The 23,091-nt window shown below is 33.1% G+C and overlaps 1 protein-coding gene across 3 annotated transcripts in view; it reads right to left on the reverse strand.

The window, feature by feature from the left end:
• Nucleotides 1–23,091, reverse strand: part of LOC129237120 (voltage-dependent calcium channel type A subunit alpha-1) — a 241,212-nt gene that overhangs the window by 58,100 nt on the left and 160,021 nt on the right. For all 3 annotated transcript variants that reach the window (XM_054871587.1, XM_054871590.1, XM_054871589.1), the window contains 2 exons: nt 17,892–18,074; nt 11,224–11,318 (listed from right to left, as the gene is read on the reverse strand). In XM_054871587.1, the coding sequence (XP_054727562.1) occupies nt 11,224–11,318; nt 17,892–18,074 (278 nt within the window). The remainder of the gene's footprint in view (nt 1–11,223; nt 11,319–17,891; nt 18,075–23,091) is intronic.

A 23,091-nucleotide genomic window follows, 5' to 3' on the forward strand; every position in this document is an offset into this window, starting at 1 on the left:
CATAATGTAACTAAGGGGTTTATAGCATATAAGATCAAATCATGAGGTCACGTGTTAAGTGGGTAAGGTCGTATTGTTAGGGCAAGTAAAAACCCAAAAAAAAAAGGAATCGAACTTTTTATAATCAGAACTTTATGCATCACTATTGAGAACATTTTTTAATAAGATATTCTACTTAGTCCAGCACTGACATATTTATGTTGAAATAATTAAGTTGGCATTTGTCACGTGGCCATTGCTTACGACCATCTTCAACGATGATTCTATGAGTGCCTAGACCATAAGTTTGACAGTGGTATTTATTCAAACGAGCTCTCACTGAAACTTAATCTACGGCTCTTTGTAGCACCCATTAACTTAAGTTAACAACAATGATTGAGGTGGTTTTTTCACTTCGTGGTGCTATTTTCTCAACGTAGAGTTTGACCAAATAATCTGACAGTCAGGCTTGAACTAAAACTTTGCAAAGGAATAGCAGAGCCTCACAGGTAGTTGTTGAATGTATTTAGAAGTCCTTTGAAAGTGCAAGGGCATTCTTTGGAGACGCACCGTAGATAAACTCACAAGGAACGCCACCAAGTTGTATCAATAAAGTCTGCTTATGTATATCGTGGATGTTTTTCTGTTTTTCTTTAAACTCCGGCATACATCGGCAGTTATTGGACAGACAAAAAGCAGATATGTATTTCAGGGAATTCACGTGTCCGGTGATTAGACATGTCAAGCCTGGGTGCGGAGAAATAAGATCTAAAGCACTAATCTCGTTGTCCGTTACTTGCAGTGATGAGTGCTATCACTGAGTCATGGGAACACACGGAAGAGTAATCGATTTCCACTTAAATACAATAATTGCTGTCGATTCTGTAGGAAAGAGTGCGAGATAAAAAATGTTGAACATTATCTCTGCCGCTATCCCACGGTGGTAAAAACGCGACATCTTCATCTAATCAAGTATTTCTTTAAATGTCCACCAGACTTGCAGTTGAGGACATTTGGTATTGCCAGCGTTTCATATAAAAAAATAAAGGGACGCTGGTCTCTAACGTTGCATTATAATTGGGCGTTTGGCTTAAGTGTGTCTTCCTACAACTCGTGAAGAGCTGTAGGCTCTGAAATCTAACCTAAATTATAAATAAATTTGACTATAATATTGCAAAAAAGTTGATGTCAAATACAGTATGTTCAATAACTTTAGCGTCTTATTGAGAAATTTTGACTATTTGAATTATGAAAATATAGTTCATTTTCCTACAAAAATCATATAAATCTAATTTTCAAACTTGAAAATTTAAAAAAAATTCAAGAAGTCTTTCTCTAATTTTCGAACTTAGAATATTTCAAAAAAGTCGAGTAAATAGTTCCATATCCCATTGGATTTTGGAATAATAAAATGCGAGTCAATTTAATAAAAAGAAGCCGTTGACACTTCTAAAATGTTTAATATATATGCATTGCACATTCTTCTTGGGTTCAATTTTGAGGGCAATACGACGAACTACAACGAAAACTGTTGTTGAAGTTAGCCTAGAAATACCTCTTACCTATAATCATGTATTCCCTGTTTCGGTGCGTTTGAGTAAAACTGAGGTGTTTGAAATACAAAAAAAAAATAATTCTTTCAAAACATCTGAATAAAGACCTGATTTTATAAAGCCTACAATTTTTTCACTTTCTGCTACATTTTTTAACTAAACTAAAAGCCCTAAATATTCTTTGACTTACTTATCGTCATAAAACAACTGTTTCAATATCATTCATACAAATACATATGTACACCAGTATAATGTATGCATACAAATTTGTTCTGTTTGTTTTCGAAAAAAAAAAAACAATTTCTCATATTTGAATTACTATTTTTTAACTGTTCATAGCTGTGTATACCGTGTGATATTACTTTAGGCATATTTGATATTTATTGATTATATTTAACAAACACTAGTGCACTAAAAACTATTAACTGGGAACTGTAGGATTAAATTCTTGAAAAATTGCAAGCACAAGAAAACTTTTTAAAATAATAACATTTCTAAATGAGCACGTGTAGAGATATATAGAATGTGAAATAAGTGTGTGTGTTTTTTTTTTTCAAAAAGAAAAATTCATACATTATAAACTATTTTATATGGACATAAAGAAAAAAGATGAAGAACACAAATTTGAATTATAATAAAAATTGTTGGACAAAATCCCAAAGTAATGCAAAATAGCTTTGTTAATATTTGACTCGTATATATATATTTGCTTTGCCAACAAATACGTTATTTAAAGACCAAAGTGAGAACAGATCCGTTTAATATAAATCAGGGTTGGTTACTATTAACACACCTCTATCTTAGCATATATAGGGAAATCAGCAAAGTGAGAAATATTTGTACATATACTATATTTACAGGGTGACACAATTTTGTTTTTGAATAACTTTTTTACTAAAAAGAAAAACAAATTATTTTGAAGGATTGAAATTTTTTATTTTCACAAGTGTCAAATATGCTTGACGTACGACGTCATTTGCAAAAATTATAAATTTACCGCCACCTTGTATATATGTACATAGAAACAAATATATATATTCTACAACATTTGCAATGTCTTTAATTTTATGAGAAATAAAACTGACAACTAAAATGAAGTTTAAAAGTAGGTTGCTGTTTTAGGTACCTCTGTTTGCTGGAAAATAAAAATTGGATTTTTGCTTTTTTTACTAATGTAAAATGTACTAAAGTACTAATAAAATGTTAGCTACTTTCTGTACTAAACTTTTTGTGTTTTGTTCGACTACTTTTTAATTTTTCCTTTATTAATTTTTTGAAGATTGATGATTATATCTTTATTTGAGTTTTTTCTTGCTCAAGAGTAGTGATTAGTCTTTTAATATGCTTTGCATTCAATAATAATAATTACTGTATAATTCTTTTACTCAAAATTAATTACACTGATCGACAAACTTTTAATTTATCCCACGCACTTTTTTGTATTTTTGTTTACTTTATTTTGACGCCGTAAGTTGGAAAAGCGTTGTAGCAAAAGCTTGGCACACATATATTTTTGTGACATTAACTTTATATTTTATAAAGAAACCAAAGAACTATAACTTGCAAATATAAATATTTTTTAAAATTAAACATCATACTTTTATGGAGTTCTTGACTTGATGTTGGTCTTGGATTAGACAAGGTAGAGGTCCAGAGGGTGCTCGCAAAGCGGTGTAGATTAACTCTTGATCGAATTACACAGCAACTGCTTACCATTTCAAGGTTATGCTGACGACATAGTTATAACATATAGAAAGAAATTCGATGAGACCCTAAGTAACAGAATTCAATTAGGATTAAAACTAACTAGAAGATAGGGTATTAAAGTGGGGATGAGCATAAAACCAGCAAAGACAACCATCGTAGCATTCGCAAAGTAATACAAACACAAACATCTTTAACCAATTTGTTTCCATGGAACTGAGTTGAAAATTTAAAGGAAAGTAAAATTCTAGGGGTCTAACATTTGACTAAAAATTACTGTGAGAGGAATACTTAGAAGAGATGGCAAGAAAGGCCATTCGAGTATTCATAAAGTGTAAATCGATTGCAGAAACAAAATAAAATTAATGTGATAGATGGCCGTGGCTATAGTCAAGCCTATTATTTCCAATGAGACAGAATCGCACGACGAAGCAATTGGCAATAAATACATTAACCAGGTTATAAAGACTTGCGTGTGTTCGCATAACAGTAGCTTAGTGCCTACATGACCCACGACATCAATTGACTGTTCTTCCAGAACTCACACCAAGCGAGAAGGGCTATCCATGAACAATCAACACTATCACTGGCTCAGGCGTTTATCAAAATCGAATGGAATTTAAATATTTTTGCCGAATTAGCCCCCGAGATCTCTATGCCATGCAACATGATGCCGCCGATGTTCACTTTTGTCAAACGCGTCAATAGTGAGCTGAACAATAAAATGACTTCGAAGGGTTACTTAAACCAACAAGATAAACTAGAGTATTATAACATGGTACATGCATGGATCCCTCAATGAGGGACACATGTCCACGAACCTGGGAAAATATACTCGAATGTAGTAGGAAAGAATACAAGTATATCTCGAGCGGAAGTCTACACAATAGAAAGATGCGCTCATTTTAACCTTGAACGCAATTATAATAGCGGAAACCTAGCTATCCTCACTGATAGCCAGGCAGCAATCCAAGCTCTTAACTCTTTCCAGGTTACATCAAAAATGGTGCTAGAATGTATTGATAAGCTGACTATCTCAGGCCAGAACAACCGGGTACCTGGTCCATGGATTCTAGGATACTTAGGAATACTGGGAATGAAATCGGAAATACATTAGCCTCCCATTTAAAGGCTTCTTGTGACTTCTCTACTCTTATTCAGGAAATAGAGGAAAGACAAAGAAGATCACACTAGGAAAATCTACATCGTTTATCGCTATTAAAATCAAAGATAGCAGCTTTAGCCTAAGCCGGTTTTGGGATCGCAATCAATACAAATAATTTTAGAACCATCACAGAAATTGTAACAGCGTATTATAAATTGAATCTTACTAGCCAGGTAAGATACTTCAATAAAACTGGCAGGTTCTGCTAGAAGGAACCTTACCTGGTACTGATGCATAAGCGGCGCAAACCCCTGGGTAAACAGGTAACCAAACTCAATAAAATAGAAGAAATACTAGAATTTATTGAAGAAGTTGGACTAAGAGAAATACTCTGAATCCATGAAGGGGGCGCAATAGATCTTTCAGGTTGCAATGTCAAATTCCCTCATAATAATAATAATAATAGTCCTAATAAACGTCCGTAAAATATCTCTCAATCTTGATCTCGAATTTCATCTTGAATTTCACCACTTGATCGATAACTTAATTTGCTGCGACATTTGTCTTATTTGGAACTCCAGATATAAGTAAATCAGCACTGTGAGGAGGGTCGTGTTGTAGAATATTCATTTGCATATTTTGCGTTTTGACGCCATATTCATTCTATCTATATAAGTCAAGCAAAAATAGCAATCAGATACGTGGTCTACAAGCTCTGCCCAAATCATGAGTTTCCTGAAAGTCATATGTCGCATTATTTTTGTCCAACTGGTGTTCCCAATCTTTATCCTGCTACAGAGAAACCAAAATAATCAAGATTACCCCTTTTCACCAGTTCAATGACATTTCTTCGCGGACTTTTGAAAGTCAGTTCATATAACTGATACTCCCTTGCATTTCGAGAAACTGAAAACGAATAGCGTTTGAATGCTTAACTCACAATTTAACACTGCAAGTAATAATAGTGAAAATTGCAGTAAGTAGCTGTAACAAAAAATCTATGGGTGACAGCAAAAAAAAAATTAAATTCTTATCGATCAGTCTTACTATTTTTCTGTTTTTATTTTCCGCTCATGATTCGATTACTAGTTCAAGAATAATGTTCTCTTTTATTTGTATGCAAGAATAATGATACATGTTTTTAATTTTTTTTTACTCAGAAATAATGATGAAATTTATAATTGTATTTTTCCTATGAGCTCATAATTTTTGTTTCACTTCAAAAATAATAATGATTTAATTTTTTTCTTTACTCAAGAATCACTACCATTTCCTGAATTTACTTTCTTTTTCATTGTATAAATCTTATAATATTAAACATCATATTTGGTAAGCATTATTTTGTTTTCGTTTTTTTTGTACGCGCGCCGCCAATCTGGCGATTTTAACACTGGAAATCAGTGAAACTGCTGAGAGAGTGAGACACGTCTCTTTCTTAACATGATATGATTGCTTGTCGTTAAGCTACTTTTAGATCGACTGACTGATATTAATGCATAGGTACATATGTATATTGCCTGACGAGTGCCTCGAAGGGCCAGACACTGGAAACTGTAGAAAATATAGTGTTTCATTCAAATGGTCATTGCGGGTTATATATTTTTCTCAGGATATTTTTGAATGCATTGATAAAAAATATATTTATTTTCAAACAAATTTTCCTAACTACACTGTGTTCGTCGAACGCGCTTCACAGATAAGTGCCTTTATCACTACGGTACCTTGTCACTCTTTGCTCTCTGTGATGATGCACATAACACACAGGCATTAGAAAGCCTCCTTTACGTTGCCTCTTCTGATTTTTCGTGATGGTTTGTGAAGCAAAATATATGTATGTACGAGTATATACATAATCTAACTGGATTAATAGCTACGTAAGCCTGTGCCATCTTCAATAGGATTTTGAGGCAAATATCAGCGCACTGATCACCAATTCTGATTTGCTATCGACGTGAAAAATTTTGAGAGTTTGTTTTTTTGGGATTCCCGAAAACATTTATTTTTCATCATCACAAACATTCTACTTGACTTTGTAGTAGTTCTATTCAGTTCGTAGCAAGGCCAGCATACATATATAAGTAGCACTTTGAATCTACTAAAATTACAAAAATTAGCGAATGAAAAAGTGTGTTGCAATTTTGTGAACTGTATGCTTATGAATGCCAGTTCCAGAAGTATGCATTTGGTTGCGCTCAAAAACAATATCATGTGTTTTACAATTTTCGCCTCTAGAGTCACGAAAATTTATTGATACCGATGGGAGTGAATGCGGGCAAACAAACTTATTCTATATGGGTGTGATATCTTTCTTTTTCTTGGTCTGCCGACAGTTAAATTTGCCTGTATTGGCTTGATATCTCTCAATTATTTGCATTGTCTTCTCGAATGACGAAAACTTATGAATCTTCGGAAAACTATACTTACAGTATGCCTACTTTATATATGTGTGATGCATACAACACCTAATTTTCTGCAATTACACAGTGCACCAAAATAAAAAAAAATGTAAGCCCTCGCGTCTCATATTAATTTTCTGATATATTAAGGAAAATAAGAAGACACGTTATTTACAAATACATATTTGTATTATGATTTTTTTTATTTTGTGATACCTCAAAATTTACAGTTGCTATTTTAAAAAAAATTCTGAAATATTATGGCAAAAACCATGTCTGAAATCATCCAAAACTATTTCAAATATGTATTGAAAAATATTATTATGAAGTTTTGCTTATATTTCTAATAAGTAAGGATTTTTTCACAGACAGAACGTAGGTTGGAATCTGGGTAAAACACCAAAATGGAACAAAAACATTTTTCTAATAGCAGTCGTCCCTCGGCAGGCAATGGCTAACCTCCAAGTGTATTTCTGCCATGAAAAAGCTCCTCATAAAAATATCTGCCGTTGGGAGTCGGGAAAACATCAAGACGCACGGCACAAATAGGAGGAGGAGTAGGACGAGCTCGGTCAAACACCCAATTATAAAGAGTGGTTAAATTTTAAGGGCCGATATTGAATGGGAAGCACACCTAAACGTCAAGTTTTTTTCTGCATTTCATTTGACACTTTTCAATTTTAGACTATTTTAATTTGAACCATGGAAACAATCGAGCAATGCGTTAAAGTTATTCAGGCTTATTATGAAAACGGGCTTTCAAATCAAAATGCATATCGCGCACTTTTTTCATCTCAGTGGATTCGTCAATAAGCAGAGTTGCCGCATTTGGGCGAATGATAATCCAAGAGTGATTGCCGAAAAACCAATGCACATACAAAGAGTGAGTTTTTGGTGCGGTTTATCGCTGGCGGCAGTATTGGGCCTTATTTTTTCCAAAATGAGGTCGGTCACGCAGTTACTGTGAATAGTGTTCGCTATCGTGAGATGATAACGAACTTTTTATGGCCCGAATTGGAAGATATGGATGTGGACGATATGTGCTTTCAACAGAACGGTGCCACTTGTCACACAGCTAACGAAACAATGGCTCTTTTGCGCGAAAAATTTGATGGCCGAATAATCTCATGTCACGGCGATGTCAATTGGCCGCCAAGATCATGTGATTTGACACCGTTGGACTTCTTTGGGGTTATTTGAAAGAAAAGGTTTACGTCGACAAGCCAGCAGCAATTCAAGAGCTAAAGGAAGAGATAATTCGGCACATTAACAGCATAGAACCTCAATTATGCCTCAGCGTCATCGAAAATTTGGACCATCGGATGGAGGTGTTCCGCCGGGACCGCGGCGGCCGTTTGGCCGATATTTTGTTCCACACGTTATAGAGCTACACCAATATTATTATAAAAAAGAGAAATAACAATAATTTCTTGAAAAAATTGTATTTTATTTAAAATCAACATCGGCCCTTGAAACTTAACCACCCTTTATATATATATATATATATATATATATATATAACGATTTCGCTTTGTCAAAGGATAAATTAGTACTCATTAAATCATTGTCGCCGTGCCTGTAGTTTCAATTTGACGTCGCAATTGGCGAATTTGCATTCACGCTCTCTCCTCACTGCAGTTGTTGTTTTCGTCGCTAACATCACTATTATCTTCGTTGGAGCTCTCGTTTACTTATTCCTACTATATTCGCACTTTCCTTTATGCCTAATAACTAAGTACTATTTTTTTGTACTCTTTTCACTCATTGCATTGTTACCTGCTATTTCAGAAAATCACACGATAGGTGACCTTAAAATTGTAAAGGGTGAAATAGCAGGACATTTAAATTAAATCATAAGTGGCTTAGCTTATGCATATTTTTCTTTTTAGCAATAAGGGGGCGTCCATAAATTATGTGAGGTGTTTTTTTTTAATTTTCTATACCTCCCTCCCCCCCTGGTGAGATGTCGTGAGATTTTATTCAACCCCCTCCCTCATCCCCCAATCTCACGTGAGATTTTTCAAAATGTGGGTTTCTTATGTAAACGCGTTGGATTGTTATTGTAAAAAGAGAAAAAAAATTTAAAATAGAAGTGTAATAAAAATTTAACAATAGAAGACTTAAATCGTAACTACTGCGATTAAAAAAAGAATATCTACTCTAATTCAGTCCATGGAGAATCATGCGCTGTTTCAAGAGAGACTGTTAGGACCAACATGAGTTTCAGTAAAATCATCTGCTCCTTCAACTTCGTTCTGATCTAGCCACTGTAAGTCGTTGACGCTTTCGCACAGTAACTCATTAGCTCGTCTTGTGACAATCCGTGAGGGTCGCACTTTGCGGAACATACGCACTTGCTTAGATGGTGCAATGTGAGCTGCTCGCCTGTGCTCTGCAGCTCTTGTGATAGATGCGAAGTAAATACCGCATGTACTGCAGCATCTGATGAAGGCATTCAGCGGTTGAATCGGTAGGCGTATTCGAAATGGAGCGAATGACTTTCCGTCATGTTCTTTAAAGTCCGAAATTGTCAAACGTCCATCAACCTGAGTGATAGGGTATGGAGGTGGCAGAAAACGGTCGTGAAGAATCATATGCAGATCACTCCGGCGTGCGCTGCAGCACTTAGGTCAAGCTCCATATGCAGCTTAGCAATCTGTTTCTTCATAGTATCTTGTGCTGGAGTGGGACGTACGTTAGATGGTGTAGTGTTCGACATAGCTTCATCCTCATCATCGCTGATCCTGATTTTGAATTATGTGAAAACAGTGAAGGAAATGACCGCGCTAATATTTTGTAGTTATGATTTTAGCATATTTTATCAAGAATTTCACTTTTTCAGTTTTTTTTTATGCTATTAAGTGTAACAATAAACTTTATATAAAAAAAAGTATTTTCTTAAAAAAATATATATTTAACCTACCTTTTGAAGGAATGCTAAAGTAGACCGAACTTTTCTCTCAGTGGATTCCCTGAGAAGCCGTTCAATCTCATGTTTAATGCGATGTATTAACTCTTCTTTCTTCGGGAATTTTTGCTTCGCAGTATTCCATAATTTTATCACATCGTCGTGGCAGTAGTAAGAGCATGAACTGAGTCGAGTAAAACATTTACAAGAATAAACAAAGAAGGTTGGAACCTGTCCGTGTGTCGCTGCCACTCAGCTCGTAAGCTCTTGCTCATCGAGTCGCGCGTTCGGCTGATAGTGGCGCGAAACCAAACGACGGGCTACACTGTACCGTAAATTCAGATTAAATTGAGCTATTTGGGATAAAACAAATATGGTGGTTTGACAGTAGTAATGTAGATATAACGTCGAAGTATGAATGAAATTATTTTCTTTCGAACGAATTAGTGAATGATCTTAATCATACTACGATTACGCTTAAGATTAAATCTTAAGCATGTACAATCTGGATAATGGACCAAAATGGTATAATTTTTTTTGGTTTCAATCAGAAAAAAAATTGCGTGATATTTGCCGAGACCCCCCCTCTCTCTAACGTAAGATTAGATGAGATTTGACTCGACCCCCTCCCCCCTTAAAAATCTCACGTAATTTATGGACGCCCCCTAAGATTATTCCATTGACAGCCGTCAAATAAAGGACATCGCAAATTTACAAGCGGGTGTTTAAATATTTTAAAATCGTGAAAAAAGCTTCACGATTCACCAAATATGTACTATTACGTATTATAATTCATATATGTACATAATATTTTTTTCTTCTTCGTAATCAGTAATTTTAAAAGCAAAATGAATATTTTATTGTATTTATTTTACGAAATAGTAAAGTATATTTAAATTAGTTTTGCATGATTTGATATGTTTTTGCCATTATACTTCATAATTTAATACAAAATAAGTACTGTAAATTTTGAGGTGCCATAAAATGAAAAATATTACTGCTATAAATATTTATTAAAATACGTGTGAAGTTTACTACCAGACGCCAGTTATTATTTTTTTTTTTTTTTTCATTTAGTTGCGCTGTGTTATTTAGCATTAATTTAATTAATATTCTATGGTCTTGTTTTTTTCTTTGCCTGCCTTTGGCTTCTCGTTAAAAAAATCTAATCTAGTTAGGTTTTATGTTTTCCAATTGTCAGCCGTACTTATACTTCACTTTTATAAATACTTTGGGATTTTGTCCGCTCACTAAATGCCTTAGATGTAGGAACATACATACGAGTATATGATATGTGGGTAAAATATATTTGGATTAATCCTGTGAGATTATGTAGTATTCTCCTATCTATAGCTAACTTTTTTTTATATTTTTTTAATTAAGAAACGTTCACTTTTTATAATTTCACGCTAAATTTCATATATATCTGAAAGTATATAGTGTTGCTAGAAATTTTCTAGAGGCGCTAAGAATCGCATAAGATTATTAAATTTTTGTTTTGTTTATATTGTTCATTATAATTTTTTATCGGTAAAACGTTTAGAAAAGAAAGAGTCCAGTGAAACTAGATTTACATACCTGAATAGCAACATGACGCTTTGTTGAAATGATTGGAAGTTGTTGTGCCTAGTAATGGTATTTTCCATTGTATCTAGTTTGATATTCCCAAACACCTATGCATGTAGCGAATGTGATTTAGTTTTAATTAAAAATCAGTTTTTGTTCTACTATTGATTTTGTTTTTAATTTTTATCATTTTTTTTTTTGTTTTTTGTAGAGAAAAGAAAACAATACTTGGTGGTGGTACGAACGAATGCTGGAAAATTATGATAAAACTAAGAAAAAACAAGAGTTACGTAATAAACAATAGAAATAAAGAAAAAACACACAAATATTCGAATCATCTCTAATTTCAATTATACTTTTTTTAACTTTTTTCTTAAACAAATAAATTCTAGAACAAATACAATTGGTTTGTTATGGAAATTGTTTTAAATGTACGTGTTTTTGTATGTCGGTCGATACTTTGTACGAGTAACAAAAGAATTAAGAAAATATTCAAAGCCTTCTACTGAATTAAACTACAAAACTGCTCACAATTAGTACTTTTTTTTTTGGTGGGGGTGGAATTATATCAACTGAAAATCGGGTGAAAAGTGGAGGATGTGAGTACAGTAAGCACAAAGTGTGTTTACGTTCGTGACACAGCCCCTGTGAGAAAAAGTCAAACAGCATTTAATTTCAACACCTACTACAAAAGTTCATTGTGATTTTAGCATTTGTGTAAGTTTGAAAGTAATTTAAACTTTTACAAACAATTTAAGGGGTAACATTTGGAATCGGGGTTGTGTGTATGTGTGTGAGAGAGAGAGAGATAACTTCAAGTAGTGAAATACCTTCATTGAATGCCTCGAGAACTGGTGATAATTGTTTTTATATTTATTTTTCTAATTTACTTTGATTTATTTATGTTTTAGCATTAAGTGTTAGAAATGGTTGTATCGCTTTGGTTTTGTTCTGGAAATACTATATGTAATTATAAATACTTCCAACACATTTAAGTACATAGTATTTGTTTCGATGTAGACGAGTAGTTTTGAAATTGAAATTTTCTTGTGTGTGTTTGTTGAATTGAGAAATCATTTACATACATAAGTATTATACCTTACATGGTGGTGGTAGTGGTGGTAAGTCTTCCAAATCTATATCATATTATATATGTATGTACATAAGGTATAAGCAGAACTGTTTCAAAAAAACTCTTTGAATAAATTCAAAATGATATACAAAAGTTTAATTTAATTACATTCCTCAAACACAACTCGATAATTAGCAACGAAAAATGAACTCTATTCATTAGAAATATATTTATATATTTATAATATATGTATATATATTTGTATTTGTGTACTAACTACTGTAAATTTCAAGCTAACCCCCAAAGAAAATTGATTTTTACAAAAAATTATTTGTATGCATGTATGTATGTGAGAACTCTTCAAATTCGTTGGGTAGGTTTTTTAGGTACATATGCAATACATAATACTGTTTAGGTTTTTGTTTTTTCTTATTTCGTTCAAAAACAACGCCAACACTATTCAAAAGAGCAACGCCAACAAATATACGAATATCATATGTACTTATATGCAAATATAGTATAATGTATATTATTAATTATACGAGTATATGTTATGTACGAATTTGTAAGTAAATTTTACTTGTTAAGAAAAATATTACTTGTAATAAATAATTACTTTGTTTGGCAATACTTGTTTTAAGTCAACATTGTTTTTGTTTACCGAAAGAGCAGCATGATTCCACCGGAGAATGATTGAAAATTATTGTGACGGTTGAGTTGTGTATCCGGATCATATTTTATGTTCCCAAAAACCTTTCAATTACGCACATTTAGCGATTTTGTTTTTCATTTAACGTTTTTGGCATTTCATTATTTATTTCGATATTTTTTTTTGATTTTTGTTTGTTTTTTTGGCATTCAATGCATTTTCAATAATTGTAATTAATTTGGTCGTTGACATATCGTTTTCGGTTTCGTAATCGTTATTTAGTATTTGTACAATATATAAATGTAAATATATCAAAAGATTATTAATCATGTTATCAATATTGAAATGAAATCCTATTCACTAAAGTTATCGCTAACTACTTGCTCTACTAAACATGAACGCGCTCGACTTTTCATCAACATTACAAGAATGAATTGGAGGATTGAAATTTTGAGTCGGAAGATACATATACGCAGAAAAACGCCACACAGCTGATTAAAGCCAATTTCGGGGGTAGTGGTGTAAGCATTGTAAACTTACAGTTAAGTTGATGAAATTTTCGAGTAGCGTTTGATATGAATGATAAAATTTTGAGTGGTCATATCGCTAAGCTACGCGTATAATTCCCTATGGGATGGAAAAAGACTAAAAATGATTTAAAACGAGTAAAATAAAGGCTGTGTTATAGTTTTGGCACAAAATTTATTCGAACTAGTAATAAATAGTATCACCAGCCATCGATAATTTGACCATTAAACAATTCCCATTACAATTAGTCAATTTCAGTTTTATATGCATTTACCTGCTTATTTCTATACCTCTTTCAATCGCTATCTTTGCTTTCTTACCGCCACCCCACCTTTCTATCTGCGTTCATCTTCTTGTCTTACCTAAATAAAATACTTAAATTTGCTTCCAAATTTACCTCTGTCTTTACATTACTTTGTTTTAATTTTTACCATTTATCCTTTTCCCCGCCTACATAGCCACCAGAGAACGTTAATGTATAGAGAAGTCTCACTGACGGGAACTTATGGAATTTTGAGGGCTACTCGTCCCACGAAGCCTAATCACCACAGACACATTTTTCACCAAAAGTTAGCAGCAATAGACTGAATTAGGTAAATGTAGCAGCAGTCGATTAGAATTTGTTGGTGATTAGAAACAAAGAATGTTAACGTTGTAGGCTGAATTTTTTGGAAATCATCCAAAATAAATATACGTATACATACATATATGGTTGAATCTTCAACCAAATCAAAATCCTTTATAGAAAATGATTATCACACATCTATATATGCTGAGTGTATGTAAGTGAACTTGCCACATCAAAAAATATTACGATAAAACTTCCCAAGAAATCCAGCGCACATTCATAAGCGCTGTACAGCTCACAAAAGCTTCAATATTCATTATATTTGGCACTTTGGGCTTCATCCGAAGGCTGAATATATATATGTACGGTAACCTCCAAATAAGCCGCATTCTGATTTCAGAGTAAGTTTCTAACTTTGCAGATATATGCAAATGCTTTTGTGCACTTTTTATCAATTGGAGAGCCACATACGTATAGTAACATACTAATTAATTATTTCCTACTATCAAAGAACATAAAGTAATTGTTTCGAAATTTTCTCTTAGTATCGAAATGTCTCTTTTATCAGCTACTTTTTGCTGTCTTCTTCATCTTACTGTACGCTTATGCGCGCACTAGACGAACAGCAGCTGCGGTCGTCGAGCATTTAGAAGACATATTTACATATTATACATATATGGATGCAAACATATCATATACAGGGCCCGGCATCTATCGTTACGGATTTGAACTAGGTATTATTTGAAGAATGGTAACACTTAGCTGTCATCTGATTTGACAGAGAATTAGTTTTATTCTTCCGCTGAACGAAAATGGTTGTGGATACGCTCAAAGAACGCTGGGAAATATTGCGGCATTACTTTGAAAATCATGATAATGTTGCAGAATGTGTACGAAAATTACATACCGCAATGGGAAGAAGAAAAGCACCGAATGAAGCGTATGTGCGTTACTTTGCGAAAAAAGTAAGAGAAACTGGGTTGCTTATTGACAAACCAACGCGTGACCGACCAAAAACCGTGTGTACACCCGAAAATATTGCTGCTGTGGCCGAGAGTGTTCGTGAATCACCAGGAACATCAGTTCACCGTCGTTCTCAACAATTGGACATTTCGGAAACATCATTGAGACGAATTTTGCGTAAAGACCTTGGTATGGTAGCCGAGGCAGCCATATGAATGAAGTTGTATTCCATCATTAACCGGAAGGATTGTACTTCAAAATAAACAAAACAATTTGGAAAAATATTGAGTAGTTTCTTTTTTATAGCATTTTTATTTCCGTAAAGTTATATGGCGGACCCTATATATGGAGCCGAGACCATTCAACATGCAAAAATTCATGATTCAACAAAAATTGGCAAATATTACTGTAAGAAATATTCCAGTATTGACTATTTCGATTTGATTTCTTCAATCTTAGAAGTAAATTTTTGTCATCGTTGAGAAAAATTGGCATATGGGCGGTTAGTTTTATGAATGAAAGTACTTTGCTAATAGAAATATGAGCTCGAATTTATCAATGAGTTGGTTTGTGTTGTGTTGTACAATATTTGAAACTGTTCAGTACCATGGCAACTAGGATCATGAGCGCTACGGCTGCGCCTATGAATGCATTTTGTTCATGTCAGGCATAGAATTTAAGCTTTGGACGACATACGCATTTAGAGGAATAAAGTGCGTGCCCTGTGTGCGTGCGGTTATATGTGCATACATATGTGTATAGTAATAAGCATTGTTTTGCTGAAAGTTGAGAATACAAATATGTAGGTACATTGGCTAGGGCATCAACTGTGCATACGCACATACAAATATGTACATGCATATGCACAAGAGAATTGTTTTAGCATTTATTAGGCAGGATTCGATCATTCGGGTATTTACTCCCTAATTACTGCATGAAATATGACAAGGCGATGCTCGTGAGGTACATAGGTCATGGTTGCTTCAGTGCATACATATGCGTGCAACACTATATTTATTAAAGATCTAATTGAACTTATGTGTCCCATATACGCAAATACATTTCTTTGAAGTTTTCTTTTATTTATGTTAAATTTCAAAGTTTTATACTATCTACAAAATGCATAAATATACTATTTTCTGTATATATGTATATATTATTTCACCGTAGGCGAATGGGTTGTTGCGTGACTACCATTCGGAATTCAGAGAGAAGGAAGGTTCAAATCTCGGTGAAACACCAAAATGAAGAAAAACATTTTTCTAATAGCGGTCGCCACTCGGCAGTCAATGGCAAACCTCTGAGTGTATTTCTGCCATGAAAAAGCTCCTCATAAAAAATCTCTGCCGTTCGGAGTAGGCTTGAAACTGTAGGTCCCTCCATTTGTGGAACTACATCAAGACGCCCGCCACAAATGGGAGGAGGAGCTCGGCCAAACGCACAAAAAAAAGGTTTTACGCGCCCAATTATAAACACATATGGTATATGTAAAATGTAAATTGTAAAAAATTCGTTAGCCAAAGGAACAAATAAATGCATATTCAAATGCCGTCGGCAATTTGATTTCATACAGAAGCCAAAAACTGTGCAGATCAAATGTACTTATACAGAATTCACTGTAATCAGCTCTATTAAGAACTCATGTTGTCGAGTTGGGCGAGGTGAAAAAATATTCGCGGTTTCCCCTAATTTTTGACAATTCACACTATTCGGAGCCCGTGAGATTGCTCTATACATTAACGTTCTCTGTATCCACCTTTACTTTCTCTTTTATCCTAATCTAAATCGAAACGGATATTAAGGCACAGATTTAGGAGGCATACATGTTTCGACATTTGTAGTAGTGGCTTTTTATAGCACACAAAAGACCATGACGTCAAAGTGCAAACCTCAAATCCATTTATCTACTGCCATTTTATTAATTTTGTTCTCTTCACCAGCAAAATGCTTCTTGAATTTTGTATACCTCAGAATTATACAATATGTAATTGAATCGTAAAATGAAAGAAATTCTGTTTTTTTTTCATTTCAGCACCATGTGACATAAGAAAATAGTTTGTTAAATATCTAAAGATGTTCAGCTTCAGAGAGAATGTATCAGCTGAATAAAAAGTTAAACGTAAGAGAAAGCGCATGAAAAGTGGCGGTTTTTTTTATAAAATTGACGTCAGTTGGAGCAAAGAAATAAGGAGAAGGCATTCAAATATTGGCAATAAATAAATGTAGAACTCTGTTTTTCTCTATTATCTTACGAATATGCTAATGAGACCGAGATTGATTAACATTATATTATAACGATGAGAAACTAAATCTATTTAAGGCAGTATGCTGATACTACCTCTGTGGCCTGACCTTCTACCGATGGGGCTCTCATTTTTGTACTAGTCGTTTGTGTTAAAAATTTCGTTTGCGAAAACTGGAGAAGTTTTGGCAAATAGATGTTATTATTTTTGTGTCCAAATAAGTTACAAACTTTCCCTTAACAAAGCCTTTATTTATGAACTTGTGCTAAATTCAATTCCCTAAGGGATGTTACCCCACTGATTTAAAACAAAAAAAAAACACAATATGAAATATTAACTATCCCACCACTCTCGAAAGAATGAAATAAATAAATTTCTCTAACCACCCACATACTAAATATTTTGTAGTAAAGAAATGTACAAATAAATATTTGATTTAAAAACCATTTGAATAGACGCAAATATAATAAGAAAAGTAAATGAATGTCGATGATTAGAATGATGAATTGACTCACAAACATAAAACAGTAAATAACAATGGAAAATGAGGAAAATTTTATAACATTTTATAGCAATCAGTTTTTTAAAATTTTTCCATTTCTTGTAAATTATTATATAAAATATTTATGTAAGTGGTGTTTTTCATTTGACACTTACCTGCATGCCAATAATAGCATAAATAAAAAAGAGCATGGCTATTAACAAACAGACATATGGAAGTGCTTTGAACGATTGTACAAATGTCCACAATAGAATTCGTATCGTATATCCTTGACGTAGCAATTTTATGAGACGCGCCGCACGAAATAAACGCAGGAAGCCAACGTTGATTGAGTTCGACTGTAAAATATTTTTGGTCAAGAAATGAAAGAAATAAACAGAACACAATTAGCGGGCATTTTTTCGTGTACGAGTGTGTTAGGGTTTTCATTTGTCAGGCAGTGTAGTTGTTGTTGTTGGTCATTTCCTTGTTTCGTACTGTTAGGAAACTATTTTGTTATTTGGTAGTTGAGGGGTTAGTTGAGTAACTAATTTTTAATAGTTTAGTAAAGTAAGGTAAGTACGTAAGTACACAATTTTGTTAAATTTTTAATTATACGGTTTTTATGTAAATGGGTTAATTTTGTTTTTTCTGTACAGAAATTATTATTTTTTGCAACTTTTAGAAATTTGTAAGTTAAAATAAGGACAAAGTCATTACGAGTAAAAAATTTCAAATTTTGAATGAACTTAAAACTAAGAGAAGTATAATTAAGAAAATTTTGCATTATAAATTTACAAAATTACACACCAATTACACACGTTATACTATGTAAATCGTAATAATACAATAAAGTGAGTGGTGAATATAGGTATGTTAGTAGACATTCTCAAAAATATATGTATAATATCAAATTTTTAGTTTTTTACAAATGCCGAATTCGCTCTGCTATACAGAAAAAAAGTTGGAAAAATAATATTTATTTTGAAAATTTCATACGCCGATTTTCTTTTCCGATTTTTGTTAGATAATTGATTGATACTCAAAATGCTATATAATAAAAAAACTTGAAATAATAAGAAGCTAATACAGTGAGGGTGTTAGAAAATAGTAAAAAATATTAAAAAAAAGCTTCAAAGGTGTTATAACCCAATACATACATGTGGGTATAAGTGAAGAAGTAGTCTATCCAAATACCTAACTAATTATTTTTTTCACATTTTGTTTCTTTAATTCAATTATTGTTTGCATGTTCTTGTACGTGTATTTGTGCATACCAATTAGCAAGTCCGGTTTGTCTCATAAAGTTCTGTTAAAAAATTTACGCCCGCGAATGCCATCACATGTAGGTACATCTACTATGCACGTAAGTATGTGTGTGCCGTAGTCGTGATAGACATTGCGTTTTTGACCAAAATATTTTACGCACAGACTTTACGTGCTCACCACGCATGCGGCATAGACCTGATCTTCGTGCGCTCTTTCTGCGCACAAGCAGTTGCGCATGCGCAGTGGCGCGTAATTGTGTCCGTGACACGACGTGTACCGCCTCGCAGTGGCTTCGTTAGCGTCACTACTGCGCGCATGCAAACTTGCCAAATTTGTTGGCTCGTAAAATTACATTCGATTGCATGATGCGTAGTGTGGCAATGATGCGGAGCTGCTTTCCTGGCGGTTGTACTAAATATCGTCGACGACATATTAGCAGCTTAAATATATGTTTAAAAAAATGTATTTGCATAGTAATATAAAGGAGTGGTAGTAGTAGTAGTAGTTGCAGTAGTAGTTGTAGTATTAAAATATACAAACAGTTAGGGAAGATAGACTTAGCTCAAATAATTATGATACGAGTATAAAATAGCGCTACTAGTATTTTAACTAAAGTTATCGATATATAAATAGACTAGATAAAATAAAGGGAAATGCTTTTATATATTTATGTATTGGATACGTAGGCACTTACAAATTTGTGAAATTACATGTATGAATATGTACATAAGTAAGTACAGAGGAGATCATAAGTAGTTAACGTATGCTTAGGAGGGATAGCTGGCGTTCTGATAGAAAAGGCAAAATATTTTAATTTCGCGTATCAAACATAGATTTTGAAAGCTAAATATTGTACAAGGTGGCGAAAAATTAATCACCCTAATAAAAGTTGTATACTTTTTGCAAATGGCGTCGTACGTCAATCACATTTGACATTTGTGAAATAGACAACTGCAGTATACAAACATACAAGCAATGGATCGCATAAAGTTCAAAACAAGGATTTTCATCACTGAAAATAACTTTTTTTTTTAAGTTATTTAAAAACCAAATTATATGATTGATTTTGCGCCACTTTGTACGTAGTCTAAAATCCTAAAGGTATGCAACGAATTTTGAATAGAAATGACTAGGCTTAAGACTGAATTTTCAATGTAAAATATGCGTCACAGTAATAAAGATTTATGGTATGTAAACTATTGTGAGATATGCAGTCAACTGGCAGGAAATACGCAATGTACATTTAAAGCGAAGTGAGGCCAAAAGTAGTTAGAACGCAAAAAAATATTTGGATTACTTATAAAATATGAACAAATACACTTAAAATTTAGAAAAATTATGCTGCCATTTTGTATAAAATACTGAAGTCACAAAAAACTATATGAAAGTGTACGTTTTATAAGACCATACAATGAAATAATTATAGAAGTATATTTCATAGTTATAATGAGAGGTAGCTTAAAATGTAGTGCCTGAATTCAGAAAAAAGTACGCGGAGGGGCTTTGCATGAAGGCACGCATGAAAGCTCATAAGAGAATTATTTTTCCATGGAACTCAAATAATATTGCATCTGTACGAATGTGCTTTTGAGCACATGGATTCTCATGTAAAGTAAATGTATTTATTTGCATCACTTTACAGAATCCACTTGGTCAATAAAGTTTTTATACAACTTTTCAAACAAATAAAAGGTCTTTTAAAGCACCAAATATGTTCCTTTGTTTATTTATTGATGAAAATTTAATTAAAATGGCGTGCCTTGATCTTAAGAAGGCAAAAATAAATGCTTTAGTATCCACGAAAGCTCGTAAAAAATATAAATCACATTCCCAAATTAAATATTATCATTGTGCATGTGCGCAAGTGCTTTAGTTTAAATGCATTTGTTTTTATTGCTCTAAGTAAATTTTTTTTCCGTAAAGCTTCTATGAAAGCATTTTGAAATAATTAAGAAAAGTTTTTGTGCATATTTTCAATTTTTGATTGTACTAAATAATTATTTAATACAATAATGCAAAGTAACTTAATGTAAGCTGTCCTGATATGAAAAAAATTGAGAAGAAGCCCTCAAATGAATGAAGGCTCATAAGAATAAAAAAATTATTTTTCGCACACCTAAATCAGTATTTCGCCTTTTCAAAAAGTGCTTCCGAACACATGGAATCTTATACACATGCAAAAGAATTTATTAACAGTTCTCTAAGTATTTTGTTTTATGATCACAGAGCTTTCTGAGACATTAAGCCCATTTTTTTGTGCATCTTCGGAATCAATTATCAGATTACAATAATAAATTGTAATTTAAAGTTAACTGTCCTGATCTAGGAAATAGTAGAAAATAAGCTACCGAATGCATGGAGTTCACTTTTAATAAAAAACTGAAAGGTGTTTCCGAGCATATCGAATCTGCGTTTACTTATATAACTATGAAATTTGCAAAAAATTTCCATAAAAATTTTCAAATTAACGTCCAAGAAATTTTTACAACGGTTTATTGCGCTTTCCTGCTATTCGTATTACCTCATGGTGAAAAATTTATAGAAATGTGACCAAAATAAGACTGTTAACTGGCTCTCAGCGGTTTTAAACATAAATCGGCTGATTGGCTGATGTCACGTGGGCCATGATAGCGGTTAGTTTACAAAAGAACTGAGATTATTTTGACGATACACGAAAAAAACCAATACACTATATTACTTCGTTGCCGTATGAACAACAGCTGATTGGATGAGTGTGCGAATACGTGCGAAATAAGCGGCCAGAATTCTGATGCAGTCCCATGGTTCGTGGTAGTCGAACTTACTCTCACAATTTTGTTTTTCATCATAGCGGAAGGCCAAACCTGGTAATCTATTACATGCTGAAACATGCTCACCACATCACATGGTGTACTTTAGTGCACCAGAGCACTGGAGTTATGGTTACAAGAAGTGGCACTAATTTTTAGAATTAAATTTTGTCGGTTAGAAAATTGTGTGGCAACGTTTGGTAGCAAAAGAAGGCTATTAAGCGGTTAGAATGTTGCCAGAGGCATGAAAAAATTAACAACTCTGATAGAAAAGTTTCGACAGTAATGAAGTTTTTTTGTAAAGCTAATAAAGCAAAAGCTATTATACGATACTTTGATTTAACTTCACCAAATTTTCGAAAAACAAAAAAATTATTATAATAATAATAATAATTTTGAACCAAGTTATAGCTATCCTCGTAGAACAACCCTGCATAAGTAGTGAGTGATCTGAGGTGACTATTAAAGCTCTGTACTGTTTCATGTAAAATCAATTAAGCAATGAAAATTCTTTCCTTAGGCGCCAAACTCAGTTTTTGTTCTCGAAAACCAACTAAATGGATATTTATAGTATACACGAATTATCCAGAAAAAAAAAACATAAATGGGAGTACAGATTTTTTGTGTTTTTTAATGAGCTGTGGAGCCGTGGTTCTTGAATTAGAATACCAATAACAGCCAAAATACAATTCCGAAAGAAACGCGTTTTAAGTTTTTGTCTTCGTCAGTGTTGCACCGCGAGTCGTGCAGTAACTGTAGAATAACCCAGAAACTGTTATTTTAATGGGAATGCAAAAGAAAAACAATGTTTTTTATAAAGTTAACATTTTATAAGAGTTGTTATTCGCTTTCGCAATAAAACATCAAACAGTTTGGTTGATTTGTTTTTTGTGTGGCTCGGCAGCGATATGTTTTGTATGGTCTTATTTGTTTATATATTATAAACCTAGCTAATGCAACTATTTGTGTACGTAAATGTATAGTATATGATTCAGGTAAGCTAATAACCTCGATCATAACGCAATCATAAAAGTTGAAAACAGGTTCATGTTCTTTTAAAAATTTTAACTAAAAGCTAAATTGATTATAATAGCATGGCGGAGTTTTATGTAGCAAGAGTGGGCTATTAAAGCATCAAAGTATTTTAAACTATTTTTAAGAAAATCTATTGACGTGTGGGCAATTGAGCAAAGTCTAAAATTATTTACAACAAAATAATATTCATCATAGAAAAATATACTATTTTACAGTGGTTAAACATGGCACTTGGATGGGAGTCTTACTTTAGCAATTATCAAAAAACGTGTAAATATTTGAA

The sequence above is a fragment of the Anastrepha obliqua genome, chromosome 2 (genome assembly GCF_027943255.1).
Source record: "Anastrepha obliqua isolate idAnaObli1 chromosome 2, idAnaObli1_1.0, whole genome shotgun sequence".
Classification (NCBI taxonomy): domain Eukaryota; kingdom Metazoa; phylum Arthropoda; class Insecta; order Diptera; family Tephritidae; genus Anastrepha; species Anastrepha obliqua.